This window comes from Corvus moneduloides, chromosome 1 (genome assembly GCF_009650955.1).
Source record: "Corvus moneduloides isolate bCorMon1 chromosome 1, bCorMon1.pri, whole genome shotgun sequence".
NCBI lineage: Eukaryota > Metazoa > Chordata > Aves > Passeriformes > Corvidae > Corvus > Corvus moneduloides.
In genome coordinates, this window is record NC_045476.1 from 48,327,254 (window position 1) to 48,345,088 (window position 17,835).

At 40.9% G+C, this 17,835-nt stretch overlaps 2 protein-coding genes across 6 annotated transcripts in view; one reads left to right on the forward strand and one right to left on the reverse strand.

Moving 5' to 3' along the window:
- Positions 1–11,367, forward strand: part of JAZF1 (JAZF zinc finger 1) — a 188,334-nt gene extending 176,967 nt beyond the window's left edge. The window contains exons 4-5 of the mRNA XM_032109087.1: positions 2,443–2,612; positions 9,035–11,367. Coding sequence (XP_031964978.1) covers positions 2,443–2,612; positions 9,035–9,211 — 347 coding nt within the window. The 3' untranslated portion in view covers positions 9,212–11,367. The remainder of the gene's footprint in view (positions 1–2,442; positions 2,613–9,034) is intronic.
- A 497-nt stretch (positions 11,368–11,864) lies between these two features.
- TAX1BP1 (Tax1 binding protein 1) overlaps positions 11,865–17,835 on the reverse strand; it is a 55,992-nt gene continuing 50,021 nt past the window's right edge. For all 5 annotated transcript variants that reach the window (XM_032109056.1, XM_032109052.1, XM_032109076.1 and 2 more), the window contains 2 exons: positions 13,655–13,740; positions 11,865–13,010 (listed from right to left, as the gene is read on the reverse strand). In XM_032109056.1, the coding sequence (XP_031964947.1) occupies positions 12,809–13,010; positions 13,655–13,740 (288 nt within the window). In that variant the 3' untranslated portion in view covers positions 11,865–12,808. The remainder of the gene's footprint in view (positions 13,011–13,654; positions 13,741–17,835) is intronic.

The window sequence follows — 17,835 nt, forward strand, 5'->3', positions numbered from 1 at the left end:
TGTTACGAGCAAGAAGAAACACCTATTTATATGGTCATTCATATGAAAAAGCTTATTGTATTTGTAAAATCTGCAGTGACATCTGAATTTAAAAATTTAAGACAATGGAGCATTTGCTTATACTGGTTAAAGAACTGTTTTGAGTGTACTAGACCAAATCTTGCATTTTTGTTCAGGTAAGCCAATGAAAAGAAAACCGTAAGAATGGTCTGATCTCAGAGATGCTTACACACACAGTTTGGTCTCGTCTGTCTCTCCTTCACTGAGACTGCCTTTGAGTGAAGTACAGACAAACATTTTTACAGAATTGGATCTTACTGTACAAAGTTACTAGAAAAATTCAAAGAGCACCCCTTAATCTCTTTAGGAAAACCTAAGGAAATGCATAATAGTACTGACTGCAGCTTCTCCCCACTGTTCTGTGTATCTCTTCTTTTATACATTGTATTGTATATTAAGTTTTAAAGAGCACTGATTGTTGCTTTATGAAAGCATGCTCCTTATCATCACTAGAAGGAGTGGTGTCCCTACGAGATGCCATACAGTCTCAAATGACGTTTTCTTCAGGAGTACAAAATCCTATTTGGGCGGAAATCACACGCTCTTAAGGGGGCTCACAAGAGGGGTGATTATAAAGGCAGAAATTGTTGGTATCACTGTTTAGAAATTGTATATTTTGTCGTCCTAGGAGTGCCTATGTGTATTTACAATAGGGTTTTCTGTTTCATTTGCTTTAAAAAAACCCCACTGAGCTAAAAGGTTTGAAAGGAACAGCTTGAGGAATTTTTTCCATCAAGATACAATCACGGGCAGGAAATCGTAGAAGCAGAGTTGTGGTTCTGCCTCCATTTTTTTATTAGTTAATTAAACTATAACAACTCTTAACTTCATTTTAGGTTAACTGTTCCTAGAGTTCAGAAATATTTTAAGAGGTCAATAATGCTTTCTTTGGCTCTCACTCATTCAGAGTGGGATGAGGAGCCGCAGTCAGCAGGGCAGAGTTTTCCAGATGTGCTGCAGGGCCTGTGCATGCGCTCATGTCGACAGTTGTCGCTGGTGGGAAACCATCCCTCTGTCCTCATCTGCACACCACCCTGTGCAGATGGGAGCCACGGGAAAGAAACATGGACAGCCTGACATCTGTCCTGACCAAAGCTCAGGAGCCCTGGGTGCTGGCAGCTACCAGCTGCCACGTGTTGTTACTCAGTGCTGAGTCTGACTGGGAATGCTGGGGAAGGGGGAGTCCAAAGAGACAGTAAGTGGGGAGTTTCACCAGAAGCAGAAACACCGCTAAGAACCCGCTGTACTTTGCAGGATGGATTTTCCCTGTGAATTCAGGTCACTTCATGAGGCATCTGTCTGCATTTTCCCCTCAGCGGGTAGAGCTGCTCAGAGCCGTGCACTGAAAGGGCACATGAGGGAAGAGCCATGCAAGTGTCACATAACTGTCTTTAATAGCGGGAGCTATTCCAGCACTTGGAGCCAAATTGTCTTTCAGCAGAAAGGATAAAATTTAGCAGAGCTGGGAAAGGGAAAGAAGAAAGGGGAGGAGAAACACAGCACCACCTCCTGCTGACACCACAGAAGTTTCCCTCAGCTTTCCCTCTCTCCCTCTGTGCATATATTTTCTTTTTAATCAGCTGTGGCTCTTCCCTCCCCTGCTTTTCTTTTTTCAACTGTATTTTTACAGTTGGAATTCTGCTTTTCTAATTTCTCTTGTTTCACATTTAACTTCTTCAGAGGATTTCATTAATAGTTACTGCAATTAAAAATAATAAATAAACTCAGCACCAGCTGCTCAGATGGCTGTCGTAGCATATCTGGAACATAATGTGGTCTGTTCAGGGCAGCCACACAATGCAATTTATACCCACACCTGAGGGAATGAATTTCACAACTATAATTGCTACAATATAATTCTTATTAATGTTGTGCTATAATTCCTATTAATTCCAAAGGGCTAGTAAATGCATTAGGACTTGTCAACATATTATTTTACACTGTTTATGATCTGTAGAATTACACTCTTCAGTATTGTATTGCATAAAGAAATGCCTTAAAATTAGCTTTAATTGGAGGAGGGGAGGGAGCACATTTTCTGTTTGGGCACTGGGAAAGACGGAAGAATCCTGGTGTTTGAGAAGCAATGAAACTGCATTTTAAAATCAGTCCTTTGAACTTTCTGTGCCATGCAGTTAACAGTTTATGAAGATATATTAATAATGCCTGTCCTGGTTATTAGAAAAAGAACCACTGGTGTCTTTATGAAGGAATAAATAACTACAAGAAAGATAGGGTTATAAAATTTAAAATAACTGTCTTCCAGAAAAGACAAAAGTGGGGAAATTACAAGTCATTGTAGCTGATGTAATAAATGCAGAATGAGTTATCTTGCTGTGCTCTTATTTATTCTTGTTTTATCTGACTATTCTGCTTTTCTAGGTAGTGAATATGATGAGGAGGAAGTAGACTATGAAGAATCAGACAGTGATGAGTCCTGGACTACAGAAAGTGCTATCAGCTCTGAAGCTATCCTTAGTTCAATGTGCATGAACGGAGGGGATGAGAAACCTTTTGCCTGTCCTGTTCCTGGATGTAAAAAAAGATATAAGGTAAGTAGTAGTGCAGACCTACCTCATTTCCTGCTGGTGTAGGTGGTGGGGGAAGCCTCTAAAATCAGTTTGCAGTATTCTCATTTAATAGACTTTTCACAATTATTTTTGTGACATTTTAGCAGAATATTTTTTTCACTGGTTTCCTCTCAAGCACAGCCAAGTTTATCAGTTTTACAAGGGATGTCTGTCTGTCAAGAGAGATTACATACAGCAACTCTTTTGCTTTACACATTTTAACGAGCTTTGTGTTATTTAGACAAATTAACTGCAGAATGCAGGAGCAAAATAATCTCTTACTACAAGCAAAATAAGCTCTTGGGTCCCTTTCAGAAACGTGAAATAAAAAGCTTCTGTCTATCTGTGCCAGAAAGAATTCCTTCTGCTTAACTGCTAGATATCACCTCCTCTTTAGTGAGACGGTGCCCAGGGTGCATTTTCTGATAAAGATGATGTGTGGAATGTAGTGGTTAACATCGTGCAGGCCAGAATTCACCTCGGGAAGACTGAGTCTTGGAGAAATTCTGGCATCATTCTGTCCTGGGTCCAAGTTCCCGTGACCTGCCTGCACAGTTGTCAGTGACCACATGTGCAGGGCTTGCATCCCTCTGCATGACACCTGGGAAACAATTCCCTGGCCCCCCTACCCCACCCCACTCTTTACTTGCTCTCCATCATGAGAAATTTTTGTCTCTTTATGTGAGTGAAGGATTTCTAAACTGGAACCTTGAGCTGGCCGATGTAGAACATGCCAGGATGTTACAGGAGTGTTGCTTCACGTGCATCAGTGCAGAGACATGAAATTGTGTTGAACATCTTGCACTTCAGTATGGTGTTCTTTAACCATTCACATTTGGGAATGGAAGTAGCGTGTTGGCACACTTCCTCTAAGTCATTTTCTAGAGTTTTTGCATGAACTACTGGAAAATCCAACCGCTGACCCTACACCCTAGAAAAACCATGGTGCCTGGCTTGGTTTTTCACTAATTGTATTTTATGGCTTGTCCTTTAAATAACTGATAAGTAGGGACTTAAAAGGGAACAGAAATATGAAATAGAAATATAGGAAGGCCAAATAGCATTTGAGATAAAACAGTTGTGGCAAGAATGGAGAAACTGTGCATGAAACCATGTAGTGGATGAAAATCTGTTTCAGTGATGCTGCAGCAGCTCCCACAGCAGCAAATCACAAGACTCAGGTTCCTGTACAGACCACTTAACCCTGACAACACTATTTCATAAGACATGGACAAGGAAGCAGTGTGCTGTTTTCTTAGTGACATACAAGTCTTTTTGCTGAGATTATCCTGAACTATGTAGTGTTTATTCTCCAGTTACTGGAAAAACTGAACACCATTTCCAGGGCCAGGGCACAGGGAAAGATGGTTTTGGACTACTTGCAAGTATTACTTCGCAGATAAACTCACATTATTGATGATCAGTACTTTCCTTGTGTGTGGTAGGAGCTGTGCCAGACAGAGGGTATGGTATAAAAAGCTAAATCCCTAGCTCAGGAAGCAAACAAGCCATGGTGATTTTTAGAAGTCATGTGCCCAGAGGGCATCTATGCATCGCAGAAAACATTCACTTAATGGCAAAGGCTGGAAGGAGAACCCTGTAATTTGCTATATCCTGTCTGTTCTCTGTTTGACTGCCAGCCCTCTGTCTTTTTATTGCCCAAATGAGCAAGCTGTTTGTGCCTGCTTCTGCTATCTCACTACCTTCATCTCAAATGCAGGAGGACTGTCTATAAGGGGTATCTTGTACACCATTAATGGTAGAGCAGCCGGGGGAAGAAGTTAATGACCCTTAGAGGGGCTGACAGGGAGCAGCAGCAAATAAAAAGTACCGTATTCTCCTAAGAGACTCACCTCTGTTTAGTCCTCGTAGGAAAACACATTTCCTTAAATTCTGCCTCACCTCATTCTCTTTTCTCTGGGCTCTGTTTCCTCCCTTTTTTATTTTCAGCCTATTTTTTTTCTTTTTGCATTTTTATCTTTGTTTCCTTCCTTTTAGCTTTGTGTCAGCTGTGTTTCTTGTTTCCTCTTTATCTTCCTTCTGCTTAACCCACTTGTCCGACGAATTATTTGCAGCGTCTGGGTAGGGAGTCCTGTGATCAAAGCCCTGGGATTTTCTGGTGGGTACTGGATAATCACAGTCAGGACTGTAAAACAATTATAGTGCTCCAAACAGGAACACAGACATGCACATACAGTAACTGCCAGGCTCACTTTACGGCTGAGAAAGGATGCATTCCTTTAGGGAGCGAGGAGGAAAGGAGGATATACAGTTTTCTTTTGTCTGGCCTTAGGTGACGTAAGTTTGAGAAGCAGAATGGTATTTTTAGAGATTTTATTTGTATTACAGTACTGCTTAAAGGACCCAGTAGGGATGGGGCACCTTTTTGCAAACAATGTTCAAGGATAAGAGACGGCCTCTGCACTGAAAAGTCATTATGGAAAGGTAAATAAGACAAGAATGAGTACAACAAATACTCCCAAGGAATGGGCTGGGGCAGACAATGGAAACTGTAAGGAGAACATGTTTATACACAAGCCCAGATGTGTATCAGAAGCCCCTGCTGGCCTCCTGCCCAGCTGCTGTCTCCTGGCGCTTTCCCATAGGCAGTGCAAATACTCATAAGCATTTCGTTGTTCCTCAGGAACTTTTATTTTTAAAAATTGTTTGCTTGTAATAGGTATTGGTACTCTGTATAATATGACATAGATTTTCTTGAGAAGCCACAGATCCTGGGGGAAATATTTTTCTTCAAATTACATGTAAATTTCTTTGTGGGATAGTCAGAAACATCTAAATCAATGTGAAACACACTGACTTCTAGATGCTTTAAACACAAGTCTTTGAAGTTCTGAAGCTTGCTTTCTTCTCTAATTTTGCTTACTGAGCTAGAAATGAAGTTACAATTACTTTATAGTTTTCTGTTTATGGATATTTTTTTCTTCCTGTGATTCATCTTTGGTGCCTGAAATTTGATTTTTAGAAAATCATCTGTGTTATTCAAAGGAACCCAAAGGTATTATCCTTTTTTCTGTGGGGTTCACCCTCACCAGACTTCGGATTTACATCCAAATTCAGATGCCCTGTCAAGAAGTGTATGGATGTCAAGTAGTTAATGTGCTTTGCAAAATGCCACCTGTAGGAGCTAAAATGGGATTTATGAAGGTGTTGATTAGTTTTCCTTTTATTTAATACCCCTTGAGTGGTCTCCAGGTCTGGAGAAGGACATTGGAAATGCATATAAGATGTAGATAAACTTACTCAGGCAACATCCAAAGAGCAAATGATGTTTGAGACATAGCAGATACAACAGACCCCAAAAATAATGCATATATGCTAGCATAGAGAAAACCCTAGAGTATTTGTCTTGAATTTTCTAGTTTGTGCAAATTTAGTAATAAAAAGAATAGATTTCAGTGCATACAGAATGTAGCTTATATCTGTGACTTTTCTTTGGCCTTGGGCAAGAGGAAAAGTGAAACCTCCCAAGGCTGCCGAGGCATTGGGCTCGTCTGTCTGGCAGGTGTAAGGATGAGGGTCCTGTCAGGTGGCACAAACCCCCAGGAAGGCTGACCTATGAGTGGTGAGACCCAGCAGAGCTTAGGGAAGGAGAATATTGAAGTGAGAGGGAAACAAGGGAATTTACTTGAAAGAAAGGAGCAAGCCAGAGCTTGCAAGTCAAACAGAGGAACCAGACCCACAAAGAAAACTTCAGGATGAAGAGCCAAGATTACAAAAGCATGTATAAATGTCCAAGGCTGAAACAAGAAATCACTCAAACCATCCTTTTGAGGTGTCTTTTCCTACTTGAAGTGGGGCTGCCAAGTTCTCTGCAGTGTAGTGCCTTTGTGAGTCCTGCCGTGCAAAAGGGGCCCTGCCCAACAAGGGCCTTTGTGTCCGTGCAAACCAGGTAGTGCCAGTCTAAACTTCTCTATCGCCTCCTGATCTGGTCCCAGGTTAATAATTGTTTCCTCCTGTTCCAGATTTTTAGAGTGCCCTTCTACTGCCATCTTCTTCCTCAATCATCTGTGAGAGTAAATAGTGAGCAACCTAAGTAACCAGAGCAATAAAAGTGATGTACGAGTTTGGCCGTGGCTTTTGCTGTACCTCAGCAAACTGAGCCCAGACGTACAACAAAGTGTTTACATTGCAGCAGTGGAAAAAGTGCCGAAGAGTCGCTGTAATTCTAACACCAGTTTCCTTTTAGACAGAAGTATAGGTCAAATTTCACGTTACACAAGCTCCTCATGCTATGCGTGGTTACTGTTTTTCAAACCTTCCATGGCCTAATTCATCCCACGTAGGTTTCTGCTTTAGAATCTCCTTAAATTTTTCTGCCTGAAAATACTTCCCTCCCCCCCTTCACCAAAGCCTGGGGTGTACTGGGGCTGATGGATCATTAAAAAATCTGGATGAGATCATGGCATAGTGAGGGTATTTGTGATTGCAGATTTACGGCATCTGTAGCAATTCACAGCAGCTCAAAAGCATCCAGAACTGGTTTCTTAGAAAAATTAAAAGTTTAAACAGGAACAGGGTTTTTTAAAGAAAATATTGTTATTATAGATAACAGGGCATGTTTTTAAAATTTCACTGCGGTAGCAAAAGTTTAGCAGGTCACACCCAGATTTTCTCCTCTTTTGAAGGCATAGGTCCTTAAAGGTACACAGATGATGGCAGATGCCTTATGAAGTCCTCATGCCATCCAGTGGCAGTCCCAGCCCCCGCACCCCAACAGTTCTTTGGGTGCTGGAGGTTGAAACTAGGTGCAAGATGATCCAAAAGCTACCCCAGGATCTCAGATTACTTGCAGAGAATTCACTTGACTGCTCTTGAGGCTGGTGTGTAGCTTTGATTGGCTTTTGGAGTTGTGGTGGTACAGCTTTCTGCCTCTTCTGAGTGCTCTGCACCCAGACAAACTCTGCCCTGATGGCTCGTGTTCCTGTGTCTGGTTGGTGTCGGAGATGGGGTATTCTCAGCTCCCACATCTCAGGAGACAACTGTGCAGGGGTTGTCCAGCATTTTTAAGGGTGTAAAGGACAATTCAGAGGCTGGATTTGCAACCTCAGGTGAGGATTCAGTGCCTGGATGCTCTGGAGGAGAGGAGCATGAATCTGTGGGCAGAGCAGTTGCTTGCAGTCTTGCACCCCTTTTCCAGGGTGGATATTTGAGACTCTTTTTTTCTGTGAGTTCCAAGCTGGAGCTTCCACTTACTGTAAGCTGCACATTGATAAAACTTGTTGTTTAAAGAGCCAAGGGGACTTTCTGTTACGTGTAACACCAGGCAGTGGTTCAGCAAAGACAAAATCCCTAAGACCTAATGGAGGGGGTTGTTTAATATCCAGGCTGTTGATTTTAGCTTTTTTTTTTTTTTTAAAATCTTAAAAAAAATACTGAGATACATATCTGGAAACTTTAGAGAGAACACAGGAGAGCCTTGAACTGTTTTTTTTGGTCACAAATGCTGTCTTCTTTGGTATCATCCTAGGAGAAGCTCAAATGAAAGACAGTATGCCTTTGTTTACTCATCCAAAAATCCAAGCTCTTTTAGTGGAACAGATGAGAGACTTCGGTATACTACATAGAACAATATCACAACAGCTGCTGAGATCACAACAGCTTCTTCCATCTTTGCCAGAAATATGTGTAAAGGAAGACAGGGACATTACTTTGATTTATGTTTAGTAAGGTTTTTGGTTGATGTGGCAGAAGTGTGGCCTGTTTCCTGCCCTTGCCAGTGTAACAGGGTGTGTGTTGTGTTGTTGTGTTTTGCACTAGTGGGGATCAGCTCTCCAGTTTTAGCTGTGGAGTATTCCCAAACAATAGTTATTTTGAAGAGAGCTTCTCTGGATTATTTTCTAAGTGTCCTGTGTAAGTCTTTGAGTTAAGCATTCCCTGCAGTTAATTCTTTGGAGGCAATGTGTAAACGATCAGAATTTGCTGGAGCTTAAAGACGTATCTAGAAACAATGACACAAAACAGAACAGACCCACCATAGGGGGAGTCTCAGCTCTTTAAAGAGGTGTGACCCGAGTCTTCATGCCAATTCTTTGTTTGCTTGTAAATGAACCTCTGAATAAGATTTGTCAGTGCTATATGAAAAAGATGTCAGGATGCAAAGAGCAACCATGTGTGAGCCCATTAATTGGTATTCTTTGGGAAGTGACGTATACTGGGAGATAGAAATCAGGATTACCCAGGTAGGTGAGTTTCGAGAACCCCACAGATTATTCTCCTTGTCCCACTTGGTACCTTGGGAGCACAGCCCATGTGTAACACCCAGCAGGAGCTCATGGCAATTTATAGGATCTTGCTCATGACGCTGATCCATTTTCAGTTTTTAACTGGAAGCAGAGCCCATGTCCACCTGGCCAAGCACTGACAATATCCCTTCTCCCTCACAGAATGTGAACGGTATCAAGTACCATGCCAAGAACGGCCACAGAACACAAATCCGCGTACGCAAACCATTCAAATGTCGCTGTGGAAAGAGTTACAAGACAGCTCAGGGCCTGCGGCACCACACAATCAATTTCCATCCCCCCGTGTCTGCTGAGATCATCAGGAAGATGCAGCAATAACATGCTGGTCACAAATGTGCCAAGAAATCCTCACCAGCAGTTGCTGATTTTGAGAACAGCCACCTTTTTCAGGGGAAGCACTCAGCAACCCTTTAAAAAAATTAAATGCATGCTTTAAAATTTTCTGTAATTTTGGAATGATGTATCTTTGTAGAGTTAATGATTTTGTACATTTGCACATGTTATCATCATACCCATTTTCATTACTTTGAGATAAGGTGCTATAAAAGCTATAGGTTCTTCAGAACATTTTTCTCCAAAAATACAAAAAAAGGAACTAGGGGGACATTGTGTATTTAGTTGTACTGACGTGTGGGACAGGAGCGTGAGGAAGAGAGCTTGGCACTGACATCCTTTCAAGACTGTAACGTGATGAAGACTTTTGATGCATCTGTCAATGTGTGTGCAAAACCAAAACAGTACCGCCCTCGTCAAACTATAGTTAACATGCCTTACATAACGGAGTTATCAGTGGAGTAGCAAGTCTTTTAGGTAATGGAAATATAAATAAGAAAGAATGTTTAACATAATATGCTAAAAATATTTTCATACTTAAATAACATACATAAAAAGGTGTGCTTGCTGTATTTTATATTATCTTGCAAATCTTTTTTTTTCCTCCCTCTTGAAATGCTGAAAACCTTGCCATTCAAACTAGTAAACAATCACTTTAGTGTTAGCAATTACATTTTTTTCTCTGTACAAGATGTCATATTATGTTCATGCCCATCAAACTTTTGAGGACCAATATCCCAGTCCAACTAAATATTTACCCCTGAACTATCTGTTAGAAAGACACTTGGAAATACTTAAGTGCAAATTTATGTGTGTGTGAGAAACAATTATCTTCATCTCAGATGAAGTTTTGAAGCACTTTGTAGTTCTCTATTGCCAACAGATTTAATGTTTTATGTGTTGCCAATTCTTGCAACTACTGTACAAGCATGTGCTGCGGTTGCAAATAAAAATGAGAAATTCAGCGCATGGTTTAAGGAGGTCCGTTAGTTGTGCTGAGGGAGTTCTAATGCCTCTCCCTCACATTCATTGTTTTGAGATTTTCTTTGTGCATTTTTTGCTTCTCATTGTAGGTCACCACATTCCATATGGAAGTGTCTGTTTAGCTTTACAATTAATTTTGCTGAAATAATGACATTTGAGCCTTACTGAAGATTAAGTGCTTCTTGCAGCAGGTGGTCAGAGACTGACTTAAAAGCCAACATGAGAGTGCTTCGTGTCTGGACCATACCTGAACATTTGTTGCTTGCGATCCTGCCTTGAGCATTCTTCTCACAAGTGCTATTCCTGGAGTTCAGCTGGCTGGGAGCAGAGGGTGGGCACCTTCCACCAGCCCCAGCCTGAACACTCCTTTGCCTGGCAAGGGTGAGGGAGGAACTCCCAGTGTTAACACAGTCATCGCCTTGGCTTGGTTCCTGTTCTTTTAAGTGCAAAAGAAAGCTCACATAAAGGAGGAATGAGCTTTCCCTGTTTTGTTTCCAAAGCTTTAAAGGAAAACTTTTTAAGGATGACAATTACCTATTCTCCAGCAGAGTATAAATCTCATTAAAAAACGTAAGAATCATCCTAATGAGCGTTTAGAACAGCCGAAGTGAAGTGAAACATCCCTCTCTCAGATCCCAGAGAGGTGACCGTGACAGCCGGGTTTAGAGGATGATCCAGACATGAGAGTTACTGGTACACACAAGGCCCCGGGTGGCCACTTCCCACCTTCTGCAGCTTTGGCAACAGATCTGGCCAACAAACACATTTTGGCTCTGCTCCTAGTGCAAGAACTACAGGCTGGGCGAGTTCGTTCAACAGCTAAACAGTTGTAAAACGTCATTGTTGCATGTAAATTCCTTTCAACTATAAAAAAATTCCAGTTTCTATTTACCTATTCATTGTGACAGTATTATTAACAGGTAAAGATGGGACTATTTTGTTATACTGTGTATAGTGAATGTATTGTACTGTGTCTGTGAAAAGTGTGCTTTAAATTATATTTTCATATGTTTTGTTGGGGACAAAGTACTTTAAGTTTGAAAGTGACAGAGGTTTGTTTTAGAACTGAAGGCAACTTAAAGAATTCCTGTCAGGAAAGCTGCTTATAAATGTAAATCAAATCACATTTAAAATAAACTGCCTCTGACCTAAAAAGACTGCTCTATTGTCATTCCTAACCGGAAGAGTCAAGTTCTTGGGCTGTGTATAGTCTTTCATTTGTTTATTTTACTTTGGTATCATCAAACTCTTGGAGCCTGTTCTGTTTTCATCTGCTGTTGAGTTGCAGTAAGAAAAGCAACTTGACAAAAGATGCGCATTCAGTACTTCCATGCTTTACCTCGGGCCCCCTCTTTAGACTGCAACTGGCACACGAGCACTGATGAGTTGCTGCTGCCCAGAACACAGCAATTCCTCCATGCCATGCAGTTTTTAGTAACTCCTGCATTAACTGGATATCATGAGAGAACTGCAGACAACAGAAGCTACTCCAAGCCTTAATCCCAGAGTCTCCCTCTCAAAGAAAGAACATAAATAGATGTGAGGAACAACCAGCCCCTTCTCTGTCATACAATGCTGAGTCATATTCACTCCTAAGTAAAATCTACGTTCTGTTTAATTTCAAAATGGGCAGCAGGAAAAATAGACCACTGACTCCATGAATAATTCTGCTTTTAATGTAACAAGACTACTGTACAACAAGTGGGAAGCAAATTTACTTAATACAGTTAAAGTAAATATAAAATGTTTAGATATACACACGTTTTTACTTATTGGAAAGAAATACATAAAGTTAAAACGCAAAAGGTTTTAAAAGCCAGAAGGAACACAATCCACTGTTGAGAAAATAGAACAATATTTTCTACTGAATAAAACGGCAACATAATGGCAGTGACTTTTTTAAACAATTACTTTTAGGCATTTAAGCACAGCAGTTTCTTTCAACTCAAAACCACTGCCTTAAAGTATAACGTACCTCATTTAACGTTACCCCTTAAGGCAAACATTCTAGTTGTGAAACTGAAGTATTTGCCATTCCTTTTGTTGCAAGCCTGGAATCTCACAGTACATGCATCTACATCTCAGAAATGTACTAGAAAACTATATTTTCATAGGGTAAGTAATGTAACTTTCCAATTTAAGTGTTACTCAGAGAAAAACTACATGGATTTGCTAGGAGAAACACCTGCTTATTACATTTTTAATTGTGCCTCAGTTGTCAATGTTAAGAGAAACCACAGGTGTTTCGGTGACCTTTTTTAAGTGTAGCTGAAGAACACCATGAAGCCAGTCTCATTTTTTCTGAGGCCCAGTCATTCCTGTGTCCTTAGGCATTCCACTAAGTAGGGGAAGAAATTCCACTAAGTAGGGGAATAAATAGCTACATACACAACAAGGTGGGAGGCTGTGGGTCTCCTTAGTACAATGTCAGGCAGAGAGAGAAAAGAACCCCATAGCAGCTTAGAGCCACGGCTCCCATTAGAGTACATGAGCTTTTAATCAGAAGTTTGCACTGTTACAGAAAGCTGCACTGCTTTTGTTCCGGAGGTGGACTACTCAGAGTGGTGGGGTTTTAAGCTACACTGCAAAACAAAGTATTTAATCAAAATTTAATACATTCTGATCAAAGTGCGTCTGGACGTGCCTCTCAAAGCCTTGCTGGTCGTAGTCAGGTGGGAACTGCTCGCTGCACATGGGACACACCTTCCAGTGGCTCTCAACGTGCTCCTCAAACTTGCTCTGGTCGTAGTTCGGGGGAAACACCACGTCGCAGAGAGGGCATTTCTTGTGCACGTCAAAGCTTCACGAGGAGGCGGAGAGAGAAAAAAAGGGAACAGTTTATTTCTACTCATTCTGTTAATGCAAACTAAAAGCAGGGTCCTGCTGCCACCAACATTAAGAACTTTACTACCAACTTAAATTTGAGTGGACTTTGTATCTAAGTATCATCCAGTTCATTTAAATGTTTTTGCCAAAGCACTCGATACAGTCAGAGCAGTTTTACACACAAATTCCAAAATAACCTGGCATTTTAAAAGCAACATAATTTTGACCTTATTCCAGCTACCACTGAACACAAATCTATTGAATGCCTTAATGGCCAAACAGTTTCATGGGAAACCACTCTCTCTGCTCATAAATGCTTGCTCTTAGCAAACATAACACTTTATAAAAGCTCTAAACTTAGGTTCACAATTAGGTTGGCAAGAGAGGAGAAAAAACAAAAGTTATTCATTCATTTACTAAAAAATTGTCCAAATTCCATCAATGTAAGGAATAGCACGAACACCCTGCCCAGTCTCACGGCATATTCTCTGCCAGTTAATTGTAAACCAAACATCCATTGAAAATGCTTGGCAGCTTTTCACCTCCACCCCCCCCCCCTTGACTAGTTCTACAGAAACCTCTCCATGCCCTCAAAGACCAATAAAAGATAACATCTACCTGGAATCAAAGCAGAAACCTGTGCCCCGCTCACGCAAGAGAAGACTTGGAGGATCAGGAGCAGAAGGTACGGTGTTGTCATCATCCTGTTGAAAAGAGAAAGTATTTTAAAGAATAACCCCTATAAACAGCTTTTTTTTCTCCTCAATACGCATTTTTGTTACCAAACAAACCCAGATGAAATTTATGTTCACTCCGTAATTTGTGCAGCACAAGTTTTACTTTTGTGCATCTTGGCTCTATTCTGCAATTCGGTAATACAGCACAAAATGGAGTAACTTCAAGGTGGAAATACAAGTACATTCCAAGATTTTTGGAACTCCAACTCCTACCTCATTTTCCTTTTTATCTCAAAGATGCCTTACAAGCAAGAGTAAGGAATTATTTAGCTGATCTACAAAAAAGGACGTGTGAAGGAGCACATATAACAGCACCCGTACTGTATGTTTTATACAGGTAACTCATATGCATATGGAAAAATATTTCAGTTTTATGCTCACGTACTTTATGTAACCCCTTATGAAGCATTAATGGAAACAGGGAAGGATGGGAAAATTTCCTCAGTATTCTTCTTCTGACAACACCTGTTTAGTTTCAACCATTTAACATTTCCATTAAGCAGGCAGTGGGGCCTGCTATGACAGATGCTGGAAACAAACATAATCTTGCAGTCTAACCTGTTTGCACCTGCAGTAAAAAGGGCATATGAGTTTTAAAACATCAGTTGTTCCTTTTGCCACGAGAGAGATAGGATGGATGTATTAAGAAAGAAAAACTATTTAAAGTACTCTTGAGCTACAGTGCTACAGCTTATATAATGCCAAAACCACAACAAATTCGCTGAATACCAGACTGACACACACCAGGACTTAAGCAAGAAAATTAATATGCATCTTCCATCAATAAAACAGTTCAACTACAAACACTGGCCAAATTAACACTTAAGTTCATTTCTTCAGTATAACCCCTCTCCCTCTCCTCCCTTTTTTTTTAAAGCCATTTGTCTTACTGCTGGTCACTTGATAAGATAAAATTGTTTACATCTTTCGCCCTCTCTTTCAGCTTCTGGCAAGTGTAGTACCCACCACATACAAATAAAACATTCCTCCTTGTTCCTTTTTGAGAAACATCTGAAAAAGAGGACAATGCCTTCCTCTGCACAAGTGCACCTGCACTGTCCTACATGGCTGCCCTGCAGAACTCTCTTCAACAGAAGGCAAGCACATGTAAAGCCTTTGGAATGTCCTACGGCTACAGCTTTCTCGTGGCCCAGTTCCCGTAATTGTGAAATTCATACTGTGTGTTCCTTACAGCAGCTTCTGACCCAGGCCCTGCACAAGAATGTCAATACTAAGTATGTACTGATATTACCCTGTTAAGATACGGAACATTTGTCTCTTCAGTGTACTTTTGCTCTTGGCCAAGTCTCAGAGATCAGTTCTTAACCTTCTGGGATGCCTAACCCACACAAGAAGAATGCAAATGTCTCTGTGTTGAGCTGTCCTCACAGAGATGTTACAGAGATTACTGTGTAACCAAGGCATGGTCAAACAGGAACCATGAGAACTTTATCTTAGTCTGAGAGGACTTCCCAGCTATTCTAATTACAAGTTACAGTAAACACTATACAGTCACCCAGAACTAAAAATTCTCACGCAGTGCTCTGGGGTAACTCGGAACCTCTGGAAAACAGAGAAGGTGACATTGTATTGGACTCCAACAGCTGTCTATTTCTGTCATTACTGATGGACAAAACTCCTAAGTGTTCCATGTAAAACAGAGCACTTTATGGTGGGAGGACAGATCATCATGTTTCAGTGGTTCACTGCCACTTAGTGCCCAGTACCATGCAGCAATCCATTCTTTATTCTTATAAATGAGGTTACATGAGCTTTTCAACCTGACATTTAAACACCCATCACTCTCCCCTGGTGGAAAGAACCATCCTTGACAGCTCAAAAGACAAAATGAGGTGGTAGTTGAAGCTGCTTTACAGAGAGTTGGACAACAACTGCTGGGACACCAGCCCTCAGTGGCTCTGCCTATGCTGTATTTTAAGCAAAGGCATCAGCTTACTTCAAGACTATGTGGTTGAGTCATCCAAGTTATTTCAATGAAAGCCCACACCCATAACTTGAGAGAGTTTCATCTGCCCTTCATGTAGATCCAAGGCCACCTTTCTTGCAGTCCATACTGATGACCAGGGACATGGACATGGCTGCACATTCTTAGTCTGAGACCTCTACAGTGTCCTGCAGTGAAGTAACACAGTGGGTACACAGCCTCAGGTTCTTATGAAAAGAGACTGGTACCATGTACCCACAGGCTGGCACTGTGGTCCTCTGGCATAACAAGTGCCAGGCCTCCTAAACTCAGAAGCCTGAATAATTAGGTGAATAAATTACAGAGGATGCCTTTAACATCATGACTTAACTATCATCACTGGACTGTAACTCTGGCTCTTTAAAAAACTGCCACAATGAGTTCCTTAGATTAAGTGAATCATAAAGATAAATACAGTATTATACACTAAAGCATGGTAAAAAAAGGGGGTTTGCCACTAGAGGAAGAAGGGAAGCCAGACATGCAGTGCAACTCGATTAGCTGTACCAAAACCAACCAATTCTGTCTCAAGTACTGCTTTCATAATTACAACTGTAAGCAGTTCCAGGATTGTCAAACAGAAATTAGAAAGCTATGTGACACAGTACAAAACCACAGACTTGAACAGTCCCATCCCCAAGTGCTACAGATCATTTTAACATGCAGCAGTAAGGAACCCATCCAAGGCCTTAAACAACACACGAACAGACACAGGGCTGACGTGCAGTGTGGGTACACTGGGAATAAGGGCACATCCGTTTTATTTCTGTGATTCAGTTCTGCTGTAGGAGTGAAATCAAACTCATTCCTCTAGGCCTCTCAACCTCTCTGCAAGCAGTCTGCTCTCCCAAGAGACACCTGGATACCAATTGCTCCTTTTATGTTCTCCCTATACAAAAGACAGTAATTGGCTGCCAGGGTCAGATCATGCAAATAATGCATTGTGCGGGTTTTTGCTAGAAGAAAGGCCATTTTGGAGTCATCTGAAAAAATATCCTGACCCGGTGCTCAGTTGCCAAGAGTTATATTCTCCATCCCCCACATATTTACTGTGACTAAAACATTGTTTAATAGTCTCAGGATGGTTATTCTGGGCTTGCTGCCAACTGTAATCAGGACTACACTGCTAAAACTCATACTTTAGTTTTATATATATAAAATATATACATATATATACATTTTGTTTATGGATCTCTCCCTTACTGCTAGGAATTCTTTGCTGCCAACAATTCCATCTTGGTCAATTACAGCAGCACAAGAAATGGAAAGTTAGTGTTGAGTAGATGATGGCAGGAACTTGTGGCAAGTCAGCCACTCCACACAAAATCACCACTGTGCACGTGTTCAGCTGGCACTACTAACACAGATCAGCTTATCCCTCTCAGAAATCACTGTTTAATTGGCCTCCAAGTTCCTAAAGTCAAAGGTGCAAGAATCCTGTAAAGTCTTCCCAGTCATACAAAACTAATGGGTTCTTATGTCAACCAAACATGTGGAAGTGCCTGTTTCTAAGGAACCAAATTTTGGGAGAAACCAAATTGGAACACAACAGCACAAAAATTCCGAGGGATTTGAATATCTTGTGTTGTATTAGTTTGAGAAATTAAGGGTGTTGTAGTCACTTCCACCACTTCATGGCTGTTTTGGCAGTGGTTTACCTCTGATGATGAACATGTCTCCTTTATTTATCTAAGGTAACAGATCTTTTAGCCATAAAGAGGTGGAAGTGACTACAACACCCTTTATTTCTTAAACTAATATAATGTGTAGTAAATAGGAATGAGGACAGGAGGACAGCAGAAGTCCATACAACAGTAGTATTTCAAACAAAGCAGCAAGCCCACCAATCCTCTTCTTCTGGGAGGGAATCCTCCTCCAGCAGAAGGCTCTGCATGCTGCTGATTGAAAAAATGCAGAGAACGACATCTTAAATAGCTTATTTTAAAAACAGTCCAAGAAGTGGTAATCTCTTCATATTTATCATTTTATATTTGCTGTTTCTTCTGCACAAATGACAGACTCTTCTTTATAATGAATCCCCTACGTATGTGGAAGTTTTCCCAGGTTATTTATTTACA